Below are 25,733 nucleotides of genomic sequence, written 5' to 3'. Positions count from 1 at the left end.
CTGCGGAAACCATCTGTGGGAAACATAATAATTATACCATTTACCTTTCCTCCTTGGAAAACCAGTCTATGGGTGGGGTACCTTTCTTCCCCTCTCCTTTCTCCTTCAGTCCTGTTACAATGGTGTTTGAGAATTTTGAAAAATTTGAATACTCTTGGGATGTTGGGACCAGCACGATCCTAGACCTACTGCTAGGAATTAGCATGCTCCTCAATGTGGTTCAGCTCTTGATTAAGGTTAAACAACTATTTAAAAAGATCACCCAGAGATCTGCCCCGAGGCTGGATAATTATGAGTGGCAGGGTGTGTGGGGTAGTATGGGCAAGTACCTAAAAAAGTGGGCACCTCCAGTGTTTTGGAAATTCACCCCTGAACAAGTGCAGAATCCAGAAGAACTAGTAAAATATTTGGAAAAGGTATGCTGTCACCCCGGCAGCTCCAGAGAGATACAAATCACTGCAATGTGCTGGGGCCTGGCCCATGCCTATCGAGCCCTGTTCGACACCACTCAGTACCCTCAAGGGGAAGAGAAGGTCTCTGGACCTAACAACAAAACGATGAGCACCGCGGCCACTCAAACCTCCGCAATGGGTGCTGCGGCCCCTCCAGCCCCAGCAATGAGCATTGCAGACACCCAGACCTTGGCGACAGGCACCGTGACCCCTCCAGCCCCGGCGACGAGAACTCGGGCTACCCAAACCTCAACAACAGGCACTGCAGCCCCTCCAGCCCCGGCAACGAGCACAGCAGCTACCCAAACCTTGGCAACAGGCACTGTGACCCCTCCAGCCCTGGCGACGAGCACTGCTGCTACCCAAACCTCGGCGACAGACACTGTGGTTATCCAAAACCCGGCGAGCGATACTGCAACTGAACCAGCGGAACAACCTGCACCAATATCAGTTGCCCCCGTACAGAAAAAGAAATATACAAAAAAATCAGTTCGTTTAGCGAAGGATGAGGTGAACCACGGCCATCAGGGAACAGGAGGAAGAGGCAGAACCAGAGGTAATAATCCGGTCCCTATCCTTGAGTGAGCTGCAGGATATGTGAAAAGATTTTGGCCGCCGTATAGGTGAGCATACTATCACCTGGTTCCTCCGATGCTGGGACAATGGGGCTAATAGCTTGGCACTAGAAGGTAGGGAAGCCAAGCAGCTGGGATTGCTTGCCAGGGAAGGTGGCATTGACAAGGCAATTGGAAGAGGGACACAAGCCATCAGCCTCTGGAGGCAACTGCTGTCAAGTGTGAAGGAGAAGGTGAATCGAGTCAGTTTGCAGAGGTGAAAGCCATCCAGCTAGCATTAGATATTGCTGAAAGAGAAAAGTGGCCAGTGCTCTATCTCTATACTGACTCATGGATGGTGGTAAATGCCCTGTGCGGGTGGTTACAGCAATGGAAGCAGAGCAACTGGCAGCACAGAGGTAAACCCATTTGGGCTGCCACACCGTGGCAAGATATTGCGTCCCGGCTAGAGAATCTGGTTGTAAAAGTACGTCATGTAGATGCTCACATACCCAAGGGTCGGGCCACTGAAGAACATCGAAACAACCAACAGGTGGATCAGGCTGCCAAGACTGAAGTGGCTCAGGTGGACCTGGACTGGCAACATAAGGGTGAGCTATTTATGGCTCGGTGGGCCCATGATACTTCAGGCCATCAGGGAAGAGATGCAACATATAGATGGGCTCGTGATCGAGGGATGGACTTGACTATGGACACTATCGCACAGGTTATCCATGACTGTGAAACATGTGCTGCAATTAAGCAAGTCAAGCGGTTAAAGCCCCTGTGGTATGGAGGGCGATGGCTGAAATATAAATTTGGGGAAGCCTGGCAGATTGACTATATCACGCTCCCACAAACTCGCCAAGGCAAGCCCTATGTGCTTACAATGGTGGAAGCAACCACCGGATGGCTGGAAACATATTCTGTACCCCATGCCACTGCCCGGAACACTATCCTGGGCCTTGAGAAGCAGGTCTTGTGGCGACATGGCACTCCAGAAAGAATTGAGTCAGACAACGGGACTCATTTCCAAAACAACCTCATAGACACCTGGGCCAAAGAGCACGGCATTGAGTGGGCGGATCATCTCCCCTATCATGCACCAGCCTCTGGGAAAATTGAGCGATACAATGGACTGTTAAAGACTACATTGAGAGCAATGGGGGGTGGAACTTTCAAACATTGGGATACACATTTAGCCAAAGCCACCTGGTTAGTCAACACCAGAGGATCTGCCAATCGGAGTGGCCCTGCCCAATCAGAACTTCTACATACTATAGAAGGGGATAAAGTCCCTGTAGTGCACATGAAAAACATGTTAGGGAAAACAGTCTGGGTTACTCCTGCCTCAGGCAAAGGTAAACCCATTCGTGGGATTGCTTTTGCTCAAGGGCCTGGGTGCACTTGGTGGGTGATGCGAAAAGATGGAGAAGTCCGATGTGTGCCTCAAGGGGATTTGGTTTTAGGTGAAAATAGCCAGAATTAAACTGTATGACTTTAGTTGCTATATAACCCTGCTACTGTATGTTACCATTACTATAATTGTTATATGCTATATCCATAGTACTATAGTAAGAATCACTTAGATCAAGCAAGAAAGAACTGTGATAAAACTGAGCAAAGCGCAGTAGAGGTGGAACCAGAACTGACTCCAGCGTGCAACAATCCAACGGTGCACACCATCCTCCTGCTGCCTCCAATGTCACCTGCTCGCCACACCACACTGAAGCACAATCCTGCCCTGCCGACTGAGAGGACTTTGCACCATCCCTCCTGCCCAGAAAGAGTGTTATGACAGATGGAGCCCAGAGTCGGGAACTAAATGAACTCAACATTTTATGAACACGACCCATAAACTAAAGGAATGATATCTCTGCGTGTGTATACATATATTCTCACATATATCTCATTGTTCATATTTCTCAAAGGGACAGAAAAGGTGATGATGATTGACTGGGATGTAACTAAAGCTATGGGAACTGAGCGTGATGTCAATGGTATAGAATAAGTGGTGGATACTGTCCTGGTTTCAGCTGGGATAGAGTTAATTGTCTTCCTAGTAGCTGGTACAGTGCTATGTTTTGAGTTCAGTATGCGAAGGATATTGGTAACACTGATGTTTTCAGTTGTTGCTAAGTACTGTTTTGTACACTATGGTACATAATTGCAATCATTCATATGAATACCTGTATAACGTGCCATGCAGATAAGGAGTAGGAAAAGGTTCTTTTGGCCTTTAGTTGGGCATAAGCTGCCATGTCACTTGGCCAAAGCAATTTCCCACCAGGCTCATACATCAATCCCAAGATGTTGCCCTGTCTCTATGAACTTCTGCGTTACAGTTTGCTGTTACCTACATGTATCTTGGACCACCTCTGGCAGTTCAAATGGCACCAGGGATTTGCATCTGAACACCTGACTCCTGCCTTTCCTCTCCATTAATTCAGATGGGAGCTGAGACAAGGAGCTCCCCTGCAGGTGTCCATTTTGCTCACACATGAAGTGAGGCAAGAGGAATCCCACCTCCTGTGGCTTTGTGGTGTGCATGGGAGGGAGCTGAGCCTCCTTCAAATGCCATCAGTAGAAATGCAGGATGAGATGCCTCCATTGACCCATGGATCCCTTCCCTCAGCAGGGGTAAAGGAGATCCCTGCCTGCCTCTCTCTGGGTATCCTGTCTAAGAATAAGACCAAAAAAAGTGGCATGTAGATGTAACTTTGTCTCTGAGAGGAGAATTTTATTTCAGGAAATAAGTGATTCTCCTTAACTGAGGAAGGCAACACAAGTGTTTGCTTCAGCCTGTTTCCCAGCAGGTTCCCCGTGAGCACGAGGGACACCTGGAGGGAGCCCAGAGGGGGCAGAGAAAGTGCTGCCTTGGGCTGGTCCTCTGCTGCTGAGCTGGGCTGGGCTCCTGGGCTGGAGGGAGCTCATGGCAAGCAGGCAGCACTGCAGAGAGACAGCTCTGCCCAGGAGCAGCTCCTCTGCAAAGCGCAGCAGGGCTGAGGGCACTGCCTGCAGGCACCAAGGGGAGAGAAGTGAGGCAGAGAGAGAAGTTAAAGGCAGTCTGGGGTGGGAGGACAGAGAAGAGCTGACTTGGAGGAAAATCTTCACAGCCCTTAACAGGGTAAGTGTCTTGCTGCAGGGCAATGCAGCTGTGGTTCCTGGAATGACCTCCTAAAGCTGGCACATCCCACAGCCTATAGGATCTGTCAGGAGGACTCTCACAGTTTGTGCAGTGTAGAGAAAAAGGCCGTGCTTTGGAGCACAGCTTCCCTGCTGCACCCTCAGAGGGACAGGGCATGTCAGCTGCCTTCACCCGGGGATGGCTGCAGAGTGTGAAGGTGGGTGTGCAGCCAGGGGTGCCCAGGGCTGTCCTTCTGAGCAGGGTCCTTGCGGCCAGGGGGCTGTGTGCTGGGGCAGGGACTCTGCCGCTGGTCGGGGTAAGTACTCAGCCTGGCTGGGGAGCTCAAAGAGCAGAGTGGGGAGAAGCTGTGGGTGGAAAATAAACTTGCAGGAGGGCAGGGTCTTTTTGCTGCTAAGAGGGTGCTTTGTGGATCAGGGCTGCTCACATCTCCAGATCACCCCCAAGATATTTCCAAGGGCACTTTTCAAGGGCAAGGTGAAAGCAAGGATTGCTATAAACATCAGGAGCGTTCCTGAGTTTGTGTTTTCTGTTTCCTACTCTTGGGGAATTTTCAGGGGAAATCAAACAACTGTTGTCATACTTAAACAGCACACTGAGACTCCTGAGCTGTAACGCTGAGAGACCAGTACTTCTGACAGGAGCCTCCTGAAGTAGAGCACAGGGACTGAGAACAACTGCCTGGCTGTTGTTGGTGTCTGGGAGGTGGCACGTACAGCTGGGTAAGGGTAACTCTTTCCTGAGACTTCAGCTGCCTCTGCCCTTGGCTCTCTGAGGCAGTCGATCAGTGCATTTTTCCTTGCTCCTCCACTAGTCTGTGTTATTGCTACTGTTATCTTATTCTTGCTGTCTGTTTCTCTGGGGTGGGAGTTTCAGCTGCAGAGTCACACACTGAACTTGTGGGTCCTCCCATGCAGCTGTGTCCATGGGAACAAGGTTACAGGTGTCCAAGCTCTCCTCCAAGCTGTGGGGCTGTGGGCAATGCAGCCTGTATCATTCCCCAGGAAATGAGCTGACTCTCCCTTCCTGAGATACCATCATCAGGACACTTGGCTATTTTCTTGGGGTGTCCTTTCAAGCTGTGAGCTGCCCTCCAGGATGCAGGTCTGTCCCATAGCATCTTGGTGTTCCTGAATGCCGCATGGAAAAGCACAGAGGCACCATGACTGAGGAAATGCTGCTGGGTTTGTGAAATGAACCATGTGTGTCCTTGGCAAGAAGTGGGGTGCAGAGACCTTGAGAAAGGGGGAGTCACTTGGTGTTGGACAGTGGGTGACTCTGCTCTCAGTAGTGCCTGGAGTATTTTCAGGTTAACACAGGGGTGTGATTACATTCCACCTCAGAAAGGTGAGAGCTCAGTGTAGCTGGCAACAAGACAGAGTGACAGACCTGCTCCCCTCCCTCTGCACTAAGCCACAGGCAATCCTCTTGCCTCACAGGACACACTTTGTTTTCTCCGAGTGAAGCACAAATGATGAGGGTTTCTGAAATCCAAGAAAATTACCAGGTGAGATAGTGGAGAGCTCTAACCCCCCACCTTTCACTCAAACACTGTTTTGATTGTGGTTTCTTAGCACTGGGAGTGCAGATGTAGAGAAACACTTTTACGTTAGGAGCAGTTTCATCTGACCAATTCAAACACCAGGACTGACCCCCCCCAACAGACATGATTCCCAGAAACCCACTGCTGCAAACCAGGGCTGACTCCTTGGCAGCCAATGGGCAGAGGTCCTGCTCCTCACGAGACACGCAGCCAGCACCAGCCAGAGCTCCATCCACAGAGCTGAACAGAGATCTCATTGAAATGGAAAAACTGCGGTGAACATGTATTATGAGAAATGGATTTGATTTTGGTCAGAGAATAATGCCCTAACTTGTCACTGTCCTTGCCTCCCTGTTCAGTGCTTCACACCCAGAGGCAACAGATGTCCAACGTCAGCTCCATCACCGAATTCCTCCTCCTGGCATTTGCAGACACGCGGGAGCTGCAGCTCTTGCACTTCTGGCTCTTCCTGGGCATCTACCTGGCTGCCCTCCTGGCCAACGGCCTCATCATCACCACCGTAGCCTGTGACAACCGGCTCCACAATCCCATGTACTTCTTCCTCCTCAACCTCTCCCTTTTTGACCTGGGCTCCATCTCCACCACTGTCCCCAAAGCCATGGCCAACTCCCTCTGGGACACTAGAGCCATCTCCTATGCAGGATGTGCTGCACAGGTCTTTCTGTTTGTCTTTTTGATGTCAGCAGAGTATTTTCTTCTCACTGTCATGGCCTATGACCGCTACGTTGCCATCTGCAAACCCCTACACTACGGGACCCTCCTGGGCAGCAGAGCTTGTGCCCACATGGCAGCAGCTGCCTGGGGCAGTGGGTTTCTCTATGCTGTGCTGCACACTGCCAATACATTTTCAGTGCCCCTCTGCCAAGGCAATGCTGTGGACCAGTTCTTCTGTGAAATCCCGCAGATCCTCAAGCTCGCCTGCTCAGATGCCTACCTCAGGGAAGTTGGGGTACTTGTAGTTAGTGTCTCTTTTGTATTTGGGTGTTTTGTTTTCATTGTGCTTTCCTATGGGCAGATCTTCAGGGCTGTGCTGAGGATCCCCTCTGAGCAGGGACAGCACAAAGCCTTTTCCACCTGCCTCCCTCACCTCACTGTGGTCTCCTTGTTTGTAAGCACTGGCATGTTTGCCTACCTGAAGCCCCCCTCCATCTCCTCCCCATCCCTGGACCTGCTGGTGGCAGTTCTGTACTCAGTGGTGCCTCCAGCCTTGAACCCCCTCATCTACAGCATGAGAAACCATGAGATCAAAGATGCCCTGAGGAAAGTAATCACTGGATACTTTCCATAAGGAATAAAGTGCCTGTTGTCTTTTGCATAGGTCTCATAATATATCTCATTACAGGGTCAGCCTATTCTGGTATTTCTTTCATGAATATTTTGGGTTTGATGGCTTCTTTAATACTTTTGGATTGTTATTTTTTGTTTGTTTGTTTGTTTTGTTTTATTTTACTTATCTGAATGCTTTCCACTAAGAAATGTCTTTATTCCTCTGGTTTCTAATTCACAATATATCCAGGCTTTCTGTGACCTGGAGGCTGTGCAAATGAGGAGCCATACCCTCTGTGTGTTTAAACAAAATAAAGGGCCCTGCAGTGACTTGTTTTTCTGAGATCCTTCCTCCAAGACCTTCTCTGCAGCTGCAGGGAGCAGTGCCTGTGTGCAGAGGGGAAGAAGAAAAGAGTCCTGGCACAGCAGCACTGCCAGGGAGCACCAGCGCTTGGTCTTTCCCCAGCTGCTCTCTTCCCACTTCCATGCTTTCCTTCTGAACCCTTGGGTTGGTGGAAGGCCTGAGTGCTCTTCAAGCATGGTTCGAGTCCTGCTGTGTGGCAGGCCTGTGACTGCAGACAAGGACAGGCAGTGGGCACTTGTGTGACAGAGCTGGCCTCCATTGCAGCATTTCCATCATACAAGGGGATCTCCTCAGGCCTTGTGCCACAGATGCCCCCCACCCCTGGGGCTCACCCCTCTCCACTCCCAAGGAGCTGCTGTGCCCTTCAGAGGGTCTGGGGCTGTGGGGTGAGTGCCCAGAGCTCTGCCGCACCCTGTGGTGGGCACTGCTGTGGGGTCATGCCAGACTGGGCTGCACTGGGCAGAGGGCAGGGGAGGTGCAGAGAGGTCAGGCGAAGTGGGGAGAGTTTAGGGGGAGCTGTGCTGGGCTGGAAAGTGCCCAGCAGAGAAAAATACCAGTGTATAGCTTGTAGTATGTGACCATGCAGGGCAAGAACTCACATCGAAGGTTTGTGGTGCAGAGGCAGGTCTTGTGGAAGCATGGAAGACATGCAGGTGCAGGATAGAGGAGGAGGCCAGTCTGTGCCCTTGCTGGTGTAGACACACAGGGAAGGTGGCTCAGGGTGTTTGTCACTCCCAGTGTCTCTCATTGGCCATTTCCAGCACCTGCTGGTCACCCCAACTTTGCAGGTGAGTTTTGCTGTGAGGCCATCTCCATCTTCCTGCTGGTCCAAGGGCTAGTTTTGGGGAAAAGACAGCCCTGCCCAGCCTCTCTCCTTCCCCAGACCCTGGAGCAGAGCTATCTGCAAAACCCCATGTGGGACAAGGCTGCAGCAGAGCAGGGGTCGGGACAGGTAGAAAGCACGAATTTCTATTGCCTTTGTTGTGGAGGTATGTGTGTAGGAAAAGAAAAGCTCACCTGGACATGCTGGTTGCAATGAATTCAGAAGCAAACAGAAGAACCTTTGGTCACTTCTGAGAGACCAAGGCTGAACAAGGGAAATGCAGGGATGCTGCTGAATGAGGAAGGTGATTTAAGAAGAGCAGACACAGCTGGGGCTGAAGGAATGAATACCTGCTGTGCCTGAGTCTTTCCTGAAATGGTCTCCAGGCCTCTGTGCTCAGGGAAAGGCTCCAAGGGAGAGGACAGCATGCATTGGCATGAAAGTCAGGAATTCCCGCAAGGACTGGTGCCAGATTCTGCCCTTGCAGGGGACTAACCCTGGCAATGACACAGGCAGGGGGGCTGCCAGGCTGGAAGGAGCCTTTTGGAAAGGTCTTGGTGGGCTGCAAGGTGGACAGGACACAGCCGTGTGCCTTAGTACCAAATGAGGACAAGAGGACTGTGGGCTATATGAACAGGAGGACAGCCAGGTGATTGAGGGAAGAGATTCTGGACTTTTGCAAGTCCTTGGATGTGGTTTCCCGTAGTCTCCTTAGAGCAGATTGTTGACATCTGGACTGAAGACGTGGACAATGCAGTGCATGGGAAGTTGTCTGGACGATCAGAAACAAATTCCATCAGTGGTACAAAGTCCTCTGAGGAGCTAGATACTAGCAGCATCCCTCCATGATCAGCAAAATTTCACAAAAGATCATTAAAAGCTGGAAATAAAGACTTTTTCTGCTATTACATAGGTTTCCTTTTCTGCATAGGCTTCAACATTTTTCTAAAATTTAACTTCTGGTCTTGATTCAGTTGTCCGCACAGAAATGGCCATGGCACCCAAGATGCCCTGTGGTAACTGAAGTAGCTGTGTGGGAAAAGTGATGCAGGAATCCTTCAGATGTATGAGTGGGTTTGCAGGCAGGGAACCTCTGGGGTGGTGCAGGGCATCACCTTCCTCCAGTGCTGCTGGGTAGGCTGTGAAGAGGCCTCTCAAGCACAGCAGACAGTATGTCCCCTTGGATGGTAGCTGTGAGGTCACTTCTGACTGGTCAGCAGCAGCAGGGAGAGAGATACTCTGAGGTCATGAAGGTCATCAGGAAGCCGCCCTCAACAAGATGACACATTTGGGGAGGTCAGGAAGAGCCTGAGCAAAAGGAAAGGGAGATTTGGGGGAGGGAAGAGGACCTTGACCAGTAGACACAAAAGCTTTTGAAGAGGTAAAATGGGTTTAGGGGACATTGCTGTGAAAACATTGACTGTGAAAAAGTTCCTGTTAAGACCTTAACCTATCTCTAACTAATAATCTGAAGCACTAACCCTACCCTTAAATATTGCTTCTCCCCCTGACAGTAATCCGCTGTTACTAACCTAACTGAGCTTAGGCTATCCCTAACCTCAAAGCTTACATCTAAGCCAAATCCCAAACCCAGAACCCTTTACCCTTACACTTACGTGGTTTCTCACCCTAGCCCCTAGCCTCTACCCCTAGTATTAACATGTTGGCCTTAATCCTAGACCTCATCCCAGCCCTAAACAAAACCCTAACCCACCATGCTAGCCCACACCTTAAACACTAGCCAAGGAACCTCAGCAGAACACCAAACTCTCTCCCTAAGCCTTTGCCTAATCCCCAACCCTGAAAGGTGAGCTCTAATCCCTAAGCTCCAACCTGAACACCGAATTCCTGAAGCTCTCTTTCCCACACTCTACTGCCCTCATCTTGGTCACCTCTCCTCAACCTCATTTAAGTTGTTTGGCCCTGTGGGACCAGGGGAGGGATCGTGAGGTCCCAGAACAGTCACATGGCATTGGGAGAGGAATGTGACGTGACCTGTATCTGATGAGCTCATAGACCACAAGGAGGAGATGGGTGGGGATGCTATGGTGAGGTCAGCTGTGCCTCAGGATCTCATGGGACAGCAGGGGACACAAGGCTGGGGAGGTGGCTGGGAGGTCCCTTCTGTCCTTGGAGTTGATAGGCCAGCAGCAGGAACATGGCTGGGAAAGGGACTGTGAGGTCACTTCTTTCTGAAGGAGCTGATAGGTCAGCCCTTGACTCACGGCTGGAATATCTGCTTTTACACTCACATCTGCCACTGTCTCTGACAGGCCAGCAAAAGCATGTTGATTGTGAGAATCCCTTTCCCCAAGTACCTGGTAGGCCCGTCCAGGACGAGGGCTCGGATATGGCTTCTCACACCTCTTCTGCCTGAGTACATGATGGGACAGCAGCAGGCACGTGGCTTGGAAGATCACGGTGAGGTTACTTCAGTCTGGTCAGTTGCCATGCCACAAGAAGGCTGATGGGTTGGGCTATCACTCTGACACCAATTATGTCTGAGAAGCTCATAGGCCAGTGGAAGGCACATGGCCATGAAGGCGAGTGTGAGGTCATTGGAATCTCCAATCTCTTGGGGTCATTGGCCATCAGCAGACACATGGCTGGCATGTCGACTATGACATCACTTCTGCCTGAGAATCTGATAGCCAGCAGCAGGCACATGACTTGGTGGTTGTTCTGTACCTGGAGGTTCTGGTTTCTTATGTCCCCAGTAAGAAAGGCACGCAGCCTCTGTGCAGTATCATTTAAAATGCCATTTGATAGAGCAAACTCTACAAACAGTGAATAAGGCCAACCGCATACAGGCCTGTATTAGGAGGAGCGTGGCCACCCAGGCAAGTGTGTTCTCATTCCTCTGGCCTCAGAACTGCTGTTGCCACATCTGGACTAGTGTGTCTGCATGTGGGGTTCTTTCCCGGTCTGGCAGAGCGGGGAAGAACTGGAGCGGTCCCAGAGGACATCTGCCAGGATGGGGCCTCTTTGGAGAGGCTGAGGGACTTGGGCTTCTTTAGCCTGGTGAAGTGGAGGCTCAGGGCTCTATAGTAGTAGAGTGCAGCTGCTTGAAGGGTGGCTTCAGAGATGATGGAGCTCTTCTTGGTAGTGGGAAGAGAAGGAAACCTGCGCAAAGTGCAGCTTGGAAGGTTCAGACTGGATGTGTTGAGAAAGAAATGTCACTCAAAGGGTAGCCTTGTGGTGCAAGAGGTCACCCAGAGAGAGCCTGTATCAGCCCATGGCCTTGTGTTTCAAGGAAAATCCAGCCAGGCTAGAAAGACATCCGTGAAGGAACAGAAAAGCTGGGGTGAGAGTTAGGTGGGAAAGCAAGATGGACATCAACAGCCTGAAGAGAAAGAGATAAGGCATGGGACAGGTTATGACAACCTGTAGTACAGATGGCCATGTGCTCTGGCAAGGCTGAAAGGCCAAACAGGTCCAAGGGATTTGTCATCTTGGATTTGACAGTAGCTTCTGCCACTGAGGCCTACCAGGCAAAACTTGTTTTGAGGCTCTGGTCTTAGCTTCTTCCTCACCCCTGCTTGGGGAAACCAGGATACACTGTAGAGTTTTCCTACACTTGGCATTGCTCACCCTCACATCTCGCTGCCCGCAGGAAGAGCCCTGACTCACCTGTGAGGGACAGAATCTGTCTTCCCAAGGCCTGGAGATCAGGGCTTGGCCTTTCTGCTTCATAAAACAAACCAAATATTTTCTCAGCATTGTAGCCACGTTCACAGTGCTTTTGCCTACCTGCAATCACAGCTTCCAAGTATCTGCTCTAACGAGTCCCTGGGGAGGCTTTGTCAGTAATGGCCCTCAGTGGGGTCCATTAATTCTTCAAGGTACTTTGCTTCTGAATTTGGCTTCTTGAGAAGTTTCTTTCCGTCTGCTCTCAGTAGCTGACATTCATGGACTCAGCCTCAAATACACCGTGGGGCTCATTAGGATACAGAAAGTTCTAACGAGCCTTGTTTCTTCCTGCAATTTTCTCCAAGTCTTCAAGACTTGTACAGCTAATTACAAAAATTTCATAGTGTAGTTAAGGAGGAAGGAGGAAGATTTCAAAGTGCACCTAAGGCCATGATTTTTTTTTCTTCTACAGAACAGTTTTTCTTACTTTTCAGTTTAGAGAAGAGGTGATAGAAGCATTCTCCAAGTGATAATGATCCAGAGTGTCTCCGCAGGAGGTCTGGACTGCTACGAAAAGCAGTCCCTTGAGGTCTGACACTGGATGTTCACCCTTGCTCCTCACCTCTCAAACCTCACCACTTCTGACATTGGCCACCTGGGGCTTACATCTCTGTTCCTTGCCTCAGACTTCTCCACTGATCTCTACAGCTGGATGTTACAGCTCCATTGCACCATCTCCCCCCTGCTCTCCTTAGAGAACCGGCTGCACACAGGCCCAGAAGATTTTTTCCTATTTGCAAAGCGAAGAAAATCATGAAGAAGTTTCATAAACAATAAGTCGCACTCCTCAACCATATGCAAAGTACAAGCTGCCCCTAATGGGGCTGCCTTTCTACAAGGGATGGTCTTATGAGAAATGTTTGTGATGGATACAAAAAAGTTAGAGATAAACACAATTAAAGAATTGGCTAAAGAGACTATTAGACTACTGGAAGACAGGCAAGCTTTTAACTCCCTGAAGCTCAAAGCAGCTGCATAGGGGAGAGGTATCTTGACGAACAAAGAGCAAGGGAAGGAGAGAAGTGGAGCATAATGGAAAGGGCCTTTGACTAGGCAGTCTGCATCTGAAAAGATGACTTTCACAAATGGTCATTTTGTCAGGACAGGTGTAACTACATGAAAGACTAGAGAAACTAAATATACCGAAGAACAGGCCGAATAGTGGTAACGAAGTTACAGGAGAGGACTGATATTTCTTTGGAATGTCCTCTGTAAAGGGTCATGGAATTGGTAGGGGTCTCTTGAGAGTTAACACAAACCAATGTTGGGCTCATCTTCTAAAGAGGCCAGAAGTGCAACCCAGGGAACCACAGGCTGTACAAGGTCACTTTGATGAGGAGTGTGCCATTGAATGACTCCTCATGGGTGACATTTCTGGGCACCTAAAAAAGAACATTGGCATGGACTTCCTAAGGGTAAATCAGGCCTTGCCCACCTGACTGCCGTCATGATGAAGGAAGTGCATTTGTGCATGAGGGGAGCACGGTGGATGTTGTTTACTTCCACTTCAGCAAGACTTTTGGCACATTCTCCCTCAATATTCTTCTGCTCAAGTTAGGACATTATGGTCTGGATGGATAGACAAAGAGATGGGCATAACACCAGTTGGATGATGAGGCTGAGAGCCTAGTGGTGAAGGGGTCATACCCTACCTGGAGGCCAGTGGGACATATTGGGGTATTGTGGGGCTGCACAGGGGACTCTCCTGGGCGCTGTGCAGTTTAACACCTGTGTCCATGACCCAGAGGAGGCAACTCTCACGGCGTTTGTTGATGGCACTATATTGGGAGGACCATTCCTGTGCCTTGGGATGCCATTCAGGGGAACCCTAACAGGCAGAAGGACTGTCCTGTCAGCAACGTTGTGAGATGCAGGAAAGACAAAGGCCAGATCCTGCTCATGGCACAGACTAAAACCCTGCAGTGGCAAGGTGAGATGGGTTGACCCTGGCTGGACGCCAGGTGCCCACCAAAGCCGTTCTATCACTCCCCCATCCTCAGCTGGACAGGGGAGAGAAAAATATAACAAGAAGCTTGCGGGTCGAGATAAGGACAGGAGAGATCATTCACTAATTACCATCACGGGCAAAACAGACTCAGCTTAGGGAAAATTAGCTCACTTTTTATTACAAATCAGCCAGAGTAAGGTAAATGAGAAATAAAACGAAATCTCAGAACACCTTCCCTCCACCCCTCCCTTCTTCCCGGGCACAACTTCACTCCCGGATTTCTCCACCAAGCCCCCCCAGCGGCACAAGGGGGACAGGGATGGGGTTTACGGTCATCACATGTTATTTTCTGCCGCTTCACCTCCTCAGGGCGAGGGCTCATCACACTCTTCCCCTGCTCCAGCGTGGGGTCCCACCCACGGGAGACAGTCCTCCACGAACTTTCTCCAACGTGGGCCATTCCCACGGGCTGCAGTTCTTCATGAACTGCTCCAGCATGGGTCCTTTCCACGGTGTGCAGTCCTTCAGGCACAGACTGCTCCAGCGTGGGTCCCCCACGGGGTCACAAGTCCTGCCAGAAACCCTGCTCCGTGGGCTCCTCTCTCCACAGATCCGCAGGTCCTGCCAGGAACCTGCTCCAGCGCAGGGTTCCCACGGGGTCACAGCCTCCTTCAGGAACCCACCTGCTCCGGCGTAGGGTCCTCCACGGGCTGCAGGTGGATATCTGCCCCACCGTGGACCTCCCTGGACTGCAGGGGGACAGCCTGCCTCACCAGGGTCTTCACCACGGGCTGCAGGGGAATCTTCGCTCCGGCGCCTGGAGCATCTCCTCCCCCTCCTTCTGCACTGACCTTGGTGTCCGCAGGCTTGTTTCTCTTACATGTTCTCACTCCTCTCTCCCGTGGCTATATTCCGCGTCCCAACTTTTTTTTCCTTCTTAAAAATGTTATCACAGAGGCGTTACCACTATCACTGATTGGCTCGGCCTTGGCCAGCGGCGGGTCCGTCTTAGAGCCAGCTGGTATAGGCTCGCTCTCTCTCGAACACAGGGGAAGCTTCCAGCAGCTTCTTACAGGAGCCACCCCTGTAACCCCCCCCGCTACCAAAACCTTGCCACTTAAAACCAATACACAAGGGAAGGGGACTGCCTGGCCAGAGAGCATCTCTGAGGGGGGGGACAGAAGGCAAAACACGATCCAGCAGTGATCCACATGATCCAGGGCTACCTGGTAGCAAAGGTGGCCAGCAGTGTCCTGGAGAGTAGAAAGAGGAGCCTCGCCAAAAGAGTGAGGGAAAATATTGCCTCCCCTGCCCATCACTTGTCAAACCACCTGTGTATTACTGTGTCCATTTTTGGGACTCTGGTTCAAGTGTCCCGGGTCTCGCTGGGGTGGGGTTCACTTTCTTCGTAACAGCCCCTACGGTGTAAGGATTTCCATTGGTGCCTCAAACAGTGCTGATAACACACTAGTGGTTTAGCTGTTGCTGAATAGTGTTTGCACAGCATCAAGGTCTTCTCTGAACACACCTCCCTGAACACAGCTATGGGTATGCCATGCCTCCTGAGATTCCTGAGAACATCCACCTTCTTGTCCACGGGAGTGGGTTCCTTATGCAAGTTTCCTGGCATATCTGCAGACCAATGGAGTGCTTTAGGCTGCAAACGGAAATGAAAGCAAGCCTGTGACTGGGGCACTATCAGCTTAATTGCTACAAGAGAGGGAGATGGAGGGACCTCAGAGCTGCCAGGTTCCTGCTGAAGATTTAAGGCCTCTGAAATAACAGCAGAAGATAACAGTTTTGAACTGGCGTAGCCTTCAGATCATTTCACATGTGATGGCTCTGCTCCCCCAGTTCAATCATTGGCACCTGGAAACCACCCCTGCTTTTCCTTCCTCTCCTCCCAAAACCTGACCAAGTGATGACAGGAAGGAAGGAAGGAAGCAGAAAGGCCCTAGGCCTCCATGACTCAGCTGGGTTCTGGCACTTGGAGGGCCACAGAGTCTTTCCATTGTACAACCCATAAAGAATCAAGGTGGGAAGTGAGCCTGCAAGTGTGAATCAACAAGGTCCATGGACAGGCAAGGCTGTGTGTATGGCTGTGTCTGGAGACCAGTAGACCTACAGCATAGACCAAGCTGGGGCTGAAACTCAGGCCTAGGCTTCAATCGTCTCCTGGGCCCATGGGCAGAGGTGTGGGTGGAAGCTGCAGGTGATGCTACCCAGGGCCCTGTCACTGCCATCTTAGACCCCACCTGCCAGCGCCCTCAATAGGCCAAATTCTCATTCCCTGATGTGCAGGGTCTGCTCTCTGCTACTCTCCTTCTTCCCATCCCTGGGGATCTGGAACATCAAAATTTCATGGTCACTATGGCCAAGGCTGACACCAGTCTTCACATCCCTGACAAGCTCTTCCTCTTCTGGGAGTTCCAGGTCCAGGTGAGCATCAGACTGGATGGCCTATTCAGAAGCTGACTCACAGAGAAGCTCCCACCTCATCAGTTGCCTGTCCCATACAGAATGTCCACACATATCTGAGCTGCCCTGACATCACACAAGGCATCCCCCGCTTCTCATCTTCCCTGTCGGTCTCTCCTAAACATGTTGTGTCTCCATTCACTAAATAACCCGTGGGAGCTGTCCTTCCGCACCTCAGCTCTTATTCCCCTCATGTCACAGCTCTGTCATGGCACACAGGGCTCCCCCGTCCACGCCCCAGGTGGTGGGCATTGATGCCCATTAGGACTGCAGCACCTCAGATGTGGCACCAGGGCCAAGGGCAGATTTGTAACAAGGAAACCTTCTGCCAAGTGATGGGAGCCCTTGTCTAGAAAGGCTTTGCTTCTCAGCAGATGCATGCTGGAGTAGATGGCAGGTGGCAACATCATGATGAATGACTTTCCCACAAAGAGCAAAAGCTGCAGTCCCCAAGCCCAGAGAGAAACAGGCCTGGGCTGTGCAGCCCTGGCAGGAGAGGGGTTTGCTGTCCCAGGTGACTCTGCAGCACTGTGGGACCTGTGACAGAGGTGAAGGTCATCTTCAAGAAGGACAGTTTCCTTGGGAAGGACAGCCTGTGATCCAACTATACTGTGGAAATCATGCTGGGGTCGACCAGCTAGACAGCAGCTCCACAGAGGAGGCCCTTGAGGTCCCAGAGGACAAGCAGCTGAGCATGAGCGAGCAATGCCCCCTCATGGCAAAGGCCAACAGCCTCCTGGGCTGCATTAGGAGAAGCCTTGCTGGCAGAGGGAGGGAGGTGATCCTTCCCCTCTACTCAGCACTGCTGAGGCCACAGCTGGAGTGCTGTGTCAAGTGCTGGGCTGCCCAGTGCATCATACTTGTTGACCTACTCAAGCGAAGTCCAGCAAAGGGCCACAAAGCTGGTTTAAGGGACTGGAGCATCTTTCCTAGCAGAAAAGGCTGAGAGATGTGGGACTGTTCAGCCTGGAGAAGAAAAGGCTGAGGGGGATCTTATTAATGAGTATAAACCTCCATCTGAACCCAAGAAAACAGTGTTTGACTGTGTGGGTGGTTAAACACTGGAACAGGCTGCCCGGAGAGATTGTGGAGTCCCCCTCCATGGAGTTAATCCATACTCACCTAGATAAGGTGCTGAGCAACATACTCCAGCTGACCCTTCCTCAGCTGAGGGGGTTGAACTGGATGGTCTCCAGAGGTGCCTTCCAATCTCAACATGTCTGTGATTCTGTGACTATAAAGGAGAAAAGTAAGACAGAAAGGAATGAACAACACATAGCCTTGACTGCAAATATGGTGGGATCCCATGGAGAAGTTCCAAGCTGGAACAGGGGAGAAGTGTGAGGAGGAAGGAGCAGCAGAGTTGTTCTTTAGTGACTGTTAACCCCCTCTTCACCATCCCCCATGCTCCTCTTGGGGTTGGGATGATGTTGTGGTTTAACCCCAGCCAGCAACTAAGCACCACACAGCTGCTCATTCACTCCCCCCCCGCCCAGTGGAATGGGGGAGAAAATCGGGAAAAGAAGTAAAACTTGTGGGTTGAGATAAGAACGGTTTAATGGATCAGAAAAGAAGAAACCAATAAGGATAATGATAACACTAATGAAATGACAACAGTAATAATACAAGGATTGAATGTACAAATGATACCAGTGCAATTGCTCTCCACCTGCCAATTGACACGCAGTTAGTCCCCGAGCGGTGATTCCCCCCGCCTCCACTCCCCCCAGTTTATACACTAGATGGAACATCACATGGTATGGAATACAACGTTGGCCACTTTGGGTCAGGTGCCCTGGCTGTGTCCTGTGCCAGCTTCTTGTGCCCCTCCAGTTTTCTCGCTGGCCAGACTTGAGAAGCTGAAAAATCCTTCACTTTAGTCTAAACACTACTTAGCAACAACTGAAAACATCAGTGTTATCAACATTCTTCACATTACTAAATGCAACACATAACGCTATACCGGCTACTAGCAAGAAAATTAACTCTATCCCAGCCAAAACCAGGACAACACCACACTGAGGAGAGCAGACACTACACTGCAGGGCAGGGTTGCCATCTCAGAAGGACATAGACAGGCTGGAGGGATGGGCCAAAAGGAACCTCATGATATCCAATAAAGACAAATCCAAAGTCCATGCCCCAAGGTGAACTAAGCCCCTGCAATGACAGAGGCCAGGGGCTGCATGGCTGGGTAGCAGCTCTGTGGGAAAAGTTCTGGTGGTCCTTGGGTTTCATTAGGCAAAAGATGAGCCATCAGCAAAGGTGGCCAACATCATCCCAGGTGTATGAGAAGGAGCATAGAGAGTGGAAGTGATTATCCCCCTCTGCTCAGCACATTTTAGAACAGATCCAGAATACTTGCCAAGGTTTTGACCCCACAATACCCGAGAGACATTGGTAAACTGGAGCCAGTTCAGTGGAGGGGCACAATGGTGGTCAGGGCAGGAGCACTTGGAATGTGAAAAGAAGCTAAAAGAGCTGGGCTTGTTTGTCTGGGAGAAAAGAAGATCTTGGGGGAACATGCAGCAGCATTGCACTGTTCCCGTGAAGACTGAGTCAGGCTCATGTCCATGGTACAAGACACAAGGACAAGAAGCAGTGGGCTGAAACAAGAGAAAGTCAGGGTACATACAGGAAGAAACTTTTCCAACGTGACAATAGTCAAGTGCTGGAAGCCATTGCCCAGAGGGTGTGTGCCAGCTCTATGCCAGAAAGTGACCAAGCCGTGTTTGGATGAATCCCTGAGGAATCTGCTCTGATGCTGTCTTGGGTAGGAGGTTGGTCGAGAAACCTCCCAAGGTCCTTTCCAGCCTGACTGATGCTGTCCTTCCTTCCCCTTCAGGTCTTCAAATGAGAGAAAGCTCCCAGGTTCTCCCTGACCACAGAAGTACTTCACATCAGGTGTAGGGCTGCTTCACAGGTGTCCCCAAACAGCCCTGACCACATCCTTTGCTTCCCTTTTCATTTCCCTCTGCCCAAGCAGTTCTCTGCTACTCTCTAAAAGAGTAGCCTGCCATGTTAATCCTTTGCCCATTGGCCCTGCATCTCTTGTTTTGTACCCTCTTATGGTACTTCTGAGATGGTTGCTGTAATGTTTATGACCATGGGTGCCACTCAGTTAACCACGTCATTCTCTTTCTTTACCCATAGTGTCCTGCAGTTCCCCATATTGCTATCTTGCCAGAGGCATTGGCCCACAAATCTTAAATGTTGACACATTGGAGTTTCTGTCCAGAGACACTTTGACACCCTTGTGGCTTTGGCCATCAGAAACCTCCTGAAGTTTTTCAAGGGGAAGGGGGCAAGGTCTGCACTGGGAGCAGAATAAACCCCATGATGTTTCAGCCAACCTGACCCTGGAACGGGCGATACCCCACTCTTGGCTGGGAGGCTGGACCAGAGATCCCAGCACTCCCTTTCCCAACAACCCTTCCATAAGCCTGTGCCTTGCAGTGTGCCCCAGGAGAAAGGATTCAGCTGGAGGTGGGGGGTCTCTACAGCAGGGGGTCATAGGACAACTCAGGGTGGAATGGTCCTGTACTCAGGAGGTCTCAAGTTGTACCTTTGATTCCAAGCAGGGCCAGCCAGCTCTCAGGTCCAAGCAGATTGCTCCATGAACGTCTGCATCCCTGTACAGAGTCTGCACATGGGCCAGGCATTGAAGCCACCATTACAGAAATGGAGACAAGGCATTTGACCAGCTCCTTGAACCCAGGAATCGGTATGTCGTGCCTCCTGAGATTCCTGGGTGTAGCGTTCGCCGCATATCAAGGTGCCACGATTAGATCACTGATCACCCCCCAGATCAGGGAAAGAGACAGATAACACACACAGTGTGAGCGCCAACTTCCGCCTTTTATTGCGCAGTCAATTCCTTTTATACTAACAAGGGTAGGTGGGATTACAGACACATCATAAGGCTGCGACTAACCCTCTAACTTTCCGTGACATCGCGAGATCTTCCGAACACCCAACCCTACATCTCCCCCCTCTCTATGACGAGTTGGCCTCTATTGTTATGAACAATTCCACACCAAGAAATAACTAAGTAAAGTACTATGAGTATAAACATATCTCTACAACTAAGTTGAAACACTCTATCTTAAACACCCGTAAATGTCCCATTTACCCTGCAGAGCAAAGAGCTCCTTTATAGAAATTCGCACAGGAGGTAGATTGAAAGTTATACAGATACATCATGAGGCTTGGAAAGAGTTACTTCTATTACTCTATAAAGTTTATCATTGGTGCGCTGATGTTGGCTTAATGTCTGAGGCACCTAGATTCCTGGCTGCGAGCTCTGACAGCCGGATCCTATAAAGGCACGTATTGATGGACTCTGAGAGGGACGTCGTCCGGATACACATCAGGGTCCCCCAGTTGGCTTTGCATCCACTGCCAGAAGTTTGTAGCAGATACCCAAGGTGTCACAAGCCAGGAAAGGATGACAGCAACCTGTAGGAAAAACACTCAAACACTACGAGGTTAAGGCAGGATGAATCATACGACTAGGAACCCATTTCAGTAGCCCTTCAGGTGTCTGTACACAGGCATACCCTCGCCCAAGACAACGCAACTCAAACGGCCCATCCCATTGGCGTGTCTGAAGGTCACGCACGCGGACCAACGGGTAGGGACCTTTCTCTTCCGCGTTCGTAAAGTGTTGTTGCGCCGCCGTCTCTTCCAGATCCCCTCGAACTGTCTGATTTAATGAAGTTAATGCAGTTAACAGAAGACGCTGTGTACGGAGAGCAGGTGTGTTTTCCTGTAACCAGGAGGGCTCCTCCTGCTCCCCCTCCCTAAGCCGATCGAGTAAGGCCTTTAAAGTTCGACGTGCTCGTTCTACAATGGCCTGGCCGGTGCTATATGAGGGATGCCATGTTTACTTAACAAGCTGAAGAAGGTAAAATTATTACAATAGCTAAAATCACAATAACTACAATAATGCCCATAATTCTTTGAGCCAACCCGTTATCCCTAATGACCCAAACCATGAGGACTATGAGGAAGATGAACCATCCATACATTCTTGTGTCATCTTGCTCCGCGAACTCAGCCCAGCAATCGGTAGGTGCCAGCTTTCCGTGGGCATCCCCACAGAGGCAACGATGGCCTCACTGTACACCAGCCCGATGCTCTTCGGAAAATCACGGTATTTATACATTTGCAGAGGAACGGGTTTTGGCACACGTGGCCAGCGGGTGCCAAAAGTCTGCCTCAGTTGCAATCTATGACGCATGCGCTCGCTGGCCAGGTGCGCTGCACGAGTCATAGCCATCTTGTCTATTGGTTCATGGGCTTTATGATGCGGTTGCGGTGCACAGAGAATCTTGACCTGTTATGTTAACCAAGGTGACCTATACATTAGTTTTTGACTGAGGTGGTATTCATATTGCCACACCATCTATGATGCTCCAGATGATGATGGTCGTGCAAATTCAACAGGAGTCCATCGTGGGCCTGCATCTCATCAGCCAACACTTTCAACACCTTAATCACTTGCACAAGTCCCATCGTCGCCTAGTGCGACTGATCACGTTGGGGTCACCATTATGTAGCGTTCGCCGCATATCAAGGTGCCACGATTAGATCACTGATCACCCCCCAGACCAGGGAAAGAGACAGATAACACACACAGTGTGAGCGCCAACTTCCGCCTTTTATTGCGCAGTCAATTCCTTTTATACTAACAAGGGTAGGTGGGATTACAGACACATCATAAGGCTGCGACTAACCCTCTAACTTTCCATGACATCGCGAGATCTTCCGAACGCTGAACCCTACACCTGGGAACACCTAAGCTTTATGTGCAGAGGAGTGTGAGTCCTCTTTTGGTCTCCTGGGCAGTCTCCTGGCAAATGCGGTGCTTCAGGCTGTGAAGAGAATCCAAAGAATCTTTTTTACTAGGTTAGTTTCATTCTACATGTTGAGATGCAGGACAGATGAAAGGAGCTCAGAGCTTCCAGGGTCTCTGCTGCACAATTTGGACTTCAGAGACTGGAACTGTCAGTAACAGTATTGTGTTAGTGTACACCACAGGGCAATGTTGGCTTCCTTTGTGCCTTTGCACTAATCTGGGATCTGTCCCTCTGCTGCCTTTGGCTAAAAAAGAAACATCTCCCCTCTTCCATCTCCCTCTCCTCCACAAACCAGGGAGAAAAGATATGAGGCAGGGATAATTTAAAGGGCAATGCTGTCTAAGAAGTGTAACATGTAAAGGACAACAAAGAACTAGCCATGAGAGAAAAACCACTGCTTTAAGAATTCATGCCAGAGGCTAAATACCAAGAACTTATGGCTCTTTTGTCATGTCAAAATGAATGTTGGGAATGAAATGAAAGTGCTTTAATTAATCATAATGAAGAATAAGAAGAAATTCCCTTACAGCACTGTGCTGTTAGTATTCTAAAGTGTTAGTACTTCTAATTCCACAACATCCTTGAGAGCTGCTTTATTTTTCTCATTTCCAAAGCTCAGCCTACTCTGAACATCCAAGGACTACCTCAAATCTCTGCAGCCCAAATCTCTCCAACCTTCTCTCATCCACACTCTTTTACCCCAGGACACTTCTCACCATCACTTCAATACACTGCCCAGTCTCTATTTTGCAGCTGGGTGAAGCCAGGGTATGCCCTTGCAAAGCCTTCCCTTCAAAAGTCTTTCCTACGTGCTAATCCCACTGGTGTCACCTCATGCTGTGTACCGCTCCTTCCTCCTCCTGCAAAGCTCCATTGGGTGGGCAGTTTTCCTCTTTCTGTCATACCCATTCACCTTCGCAATCTTTTTGTATTGTATGCATATGAAATATAGTCTCAGGAAACACATCCCCTCCCAGCATCAGCCATTTCCAATTGCAGGCTGAGATACTTCCCCTCTTGGAGCAGACATTGTGCAAAGCTGCTCCATATGTGGAAACAAACTTCAGAGCTGCATAGGCATTTGAGCTAAAAACCCCCACCAGGCTAGTTTTTCAAAGAGACACAGTTTCAGAGTGGCAAAGCCAATTCTGTACATAAATGCTTGTGCTGGTTTTGGCTGGGAGAGTGTTCATTTTCTCCATAGAGGCTTGTGTGGGACTATGTTCTGGATTTGTGCTGAAAACAGTGTTGATCACACAGGGATGTTTTAGTTACTGCTGAGCAGTGCTTGCACAATGTCAAGGCCTTTTCTGCTTCTCACACTGCTCTGCCAGCGAGTAGGCTGGAGGTGCACAAGACGTTGGGAGGGGACACAGCTGGGACAGCTGACCCCAACTGACTAAAGGGATATTCCAGACCATAGGACATCGTGCTCAGCAATAAAAGCTGGCAGAGGAAGTAATGGGTGGGGGGGTGTTGGAGTGATGGCGTTTGTCTTCCCAAGTAACTGTTCTGCGTGATGGAGCTCTGCTTTCCTGGAGATGGGTGAAGACCTGCCTGCTGACAGGAAGGAGTGAATGAATTCCTTCTTTTGCTTTGATTGTGTGCCCAGCTTTTGCTTTACCTATTTAACTGCCTTTAACTCAACCCACCAGTTTTCTCACTTTTCCTCTTCCAATTCTCTCCCCCACCTCACCGCTGGGGACTGAGCGAGTAACTCTGCAGTGCTTAGTTGCTTGTTGGTGTTAAACCATGACAAACAGATACTCCACAGCTCTCTGGGACCCTATTCCAGTGCTGGACTGTCCCCCTGGTGATTTTTTTATTATTATTCTTTATGTCAAGATAGTCAAGCATTACACAATTCAGTGCAAGACATCAAAGCAGGGGAAGATGACTTCCGTGTATCTTAACTTTTTTTTGCTGATTGCACGCAGGGACACTGTAGATAGTCCATGGGGTCTAGCAAGTGATTTCTCAACCCTGAAGGTAGTCATCTCTTCATCGGTTGTGTCGCCCTCTGGGCTTCATTGACTACAGACCATGCTTTGACTCTTTCCCTTTACTGTTACATAGGTCAGACACAGCTTGAAGCAGCTATTTGCATTAAAATACTTAGGGGCACTGAAGATGCTCTAGAGTACAAAGATATCATGGTGGGGCAGGACCTAACAGGAATGCCTCAGGACACCTTTCCCCTTCTTGAGGAGGATGAAAGCCAGGCTGGACATGTAGTTTTCTTTCAGCAAATATGGGATGCCTTTGTTCAGGCAACCACGTACCCCAGTGGGTACTATTTGGGTCTATATTTTACATACTCTGTAGTATCACTTTGTCTGTAGGAGTCTCTTCAAGGCAATTCTCACTTCCTTATTCCTCAGGCTATAGATGACAGGGTTAAACGTGGGGGTCACAACTGTGTAAAGCAGGGCAAGGTATTTGTCAGCATCTACAGAATCCCCTGACCGTTGCTTTAAGTAGGTGACTGTGGCTGAGCCATAGAAGAGCATCACCACCCCAAGGTGCGAAGAGCAGGTGGAGAAGGTTTTGTGCCTGCCCAGGGCTGAAGGTATTTTCAGAATTGCCCTGATAATTTGAATGTAAGAAATAACTATTAAGGAAAAGGGAAGGATGGCAAATACCAGGATGATGGTGTACAGCATCACTTGGTGCCAGAAAGTGTCGGCACAGGCCAGTTCCAGCAGAGGGGGAACATCACAGAAAAAGTGGTGAAGGTCATGGGATGCACAGAAGGGCAAAGTGAACACCTGGTAGGTCTATCCGACTTGCACTGGAACGACAGCTATCCATGACCCCACCACCAGTCTGATGCAGAGACCCCTGCTCATGATGAGGGTATAGCGCAGGGGGTCACATATGGCTGTGTAGCGGTCATAGGCCATGGCAGCCAGGAGAAGGCTTTCGATGCTGCCCAACAAAACCAGGAAATACAGCTGGGCAGCACAGCCAAGGAAGGAGATCCGGCCATCTTCCATCAGGAAACCCACCAGCATTTTTGGCAGAGTGACTGACGTGTAGCAGACCTCCAGGAAGGACAAGTTCCTCAGGAAGAAATACATGGGGCTGTGGAGGCTTGAGTCCACCACTGTGATGAGAGCAATCAGGCTGTTCCCTGTGAGGACCACAAGGTAGATGACCAGGAATGCTGCGAAGCACAGGCCCTGCAAGCTGGAGTGGCCAGAAAATCCCAGAAGAATGAATCCAGATCCAACAGTGTGATTCTCCAAGCCTTTTCTTTGGGACATTTTCCCTATACGGAGCAATCCAAACAACAGGCTCTTAGAGGATGCTGATGGCCTGTCCACCATCACGCGCACTTCAAGCCTAGAGAAAGACTACAAACATCCGCATACATGTGATTGCAGGGTTAGGCGAGCTTGACCAAGATCGGCATGAATGTTTGCAAACCTAACATGGCTTGCTTGCTGCAGGGAGGTTTGTAAAGAGAGGAGAGAACAGAATCCTTGACCCTGAATGACTGGGTTTTGTCATCTGCAGAAAAGAAACTTGACTTTCTTTTTTAGAGAATAGAATACCTGGTGACAGATGAGAAAAAAGGCAGAAAAG

The 25,733-nt window shown here is 50.0% G+C and overlaps 1 protein-coding gene and 1 pseudogene across 1 annotated transcript; one reads left to right on the top strand and one right to left on the bottom strand.

Annotated features, from left to right (window-relative positions):
- The first annotated feature begins 6,076 nt into the window (after window positions 1-6,076).
- On the top strand, window positions 6,077-7,003 carry LOC138682987 (olfactory receptor 14J1-like). The gene has a single exon (XM_069774507.1). It carries the CDS (start codon window positions 6,077-6,079, stop codon window positions 7,001-7,003), a length of 927 nt encoding a protein of 308 aa, XP_069630608.1.
- A 17,382-nt stretch (window positions 7,004-24,385) lies between these two features.
- LOC138683008 (olfactory receptor 10AG1-like) lies at window positions 24,386-25,474 on the bottom strand (annotated as a pseudogene).
- Between the last annotated feature and the right edge of the window lie 259 nt (window positions 25,475-25,733).

This window comes from Haliaeetus albicilla, chromosome 30 (assembly GCF_947461875.1).
Source record: "Haliaeetus albicilla chromosome 30, bHalAlb1.1, whole genome shotgun sequence".
NCBI lineage: Eukaryota > Metazoa > Chordata > Aves > Accipitriformes > Accipitridae > Haliaeetus > Haliaeetus albicilla.
Note: the sequence above shows the minus strand (reverse complement) of the source record. Positions and strands in the feature narration are given on the sequence as shown.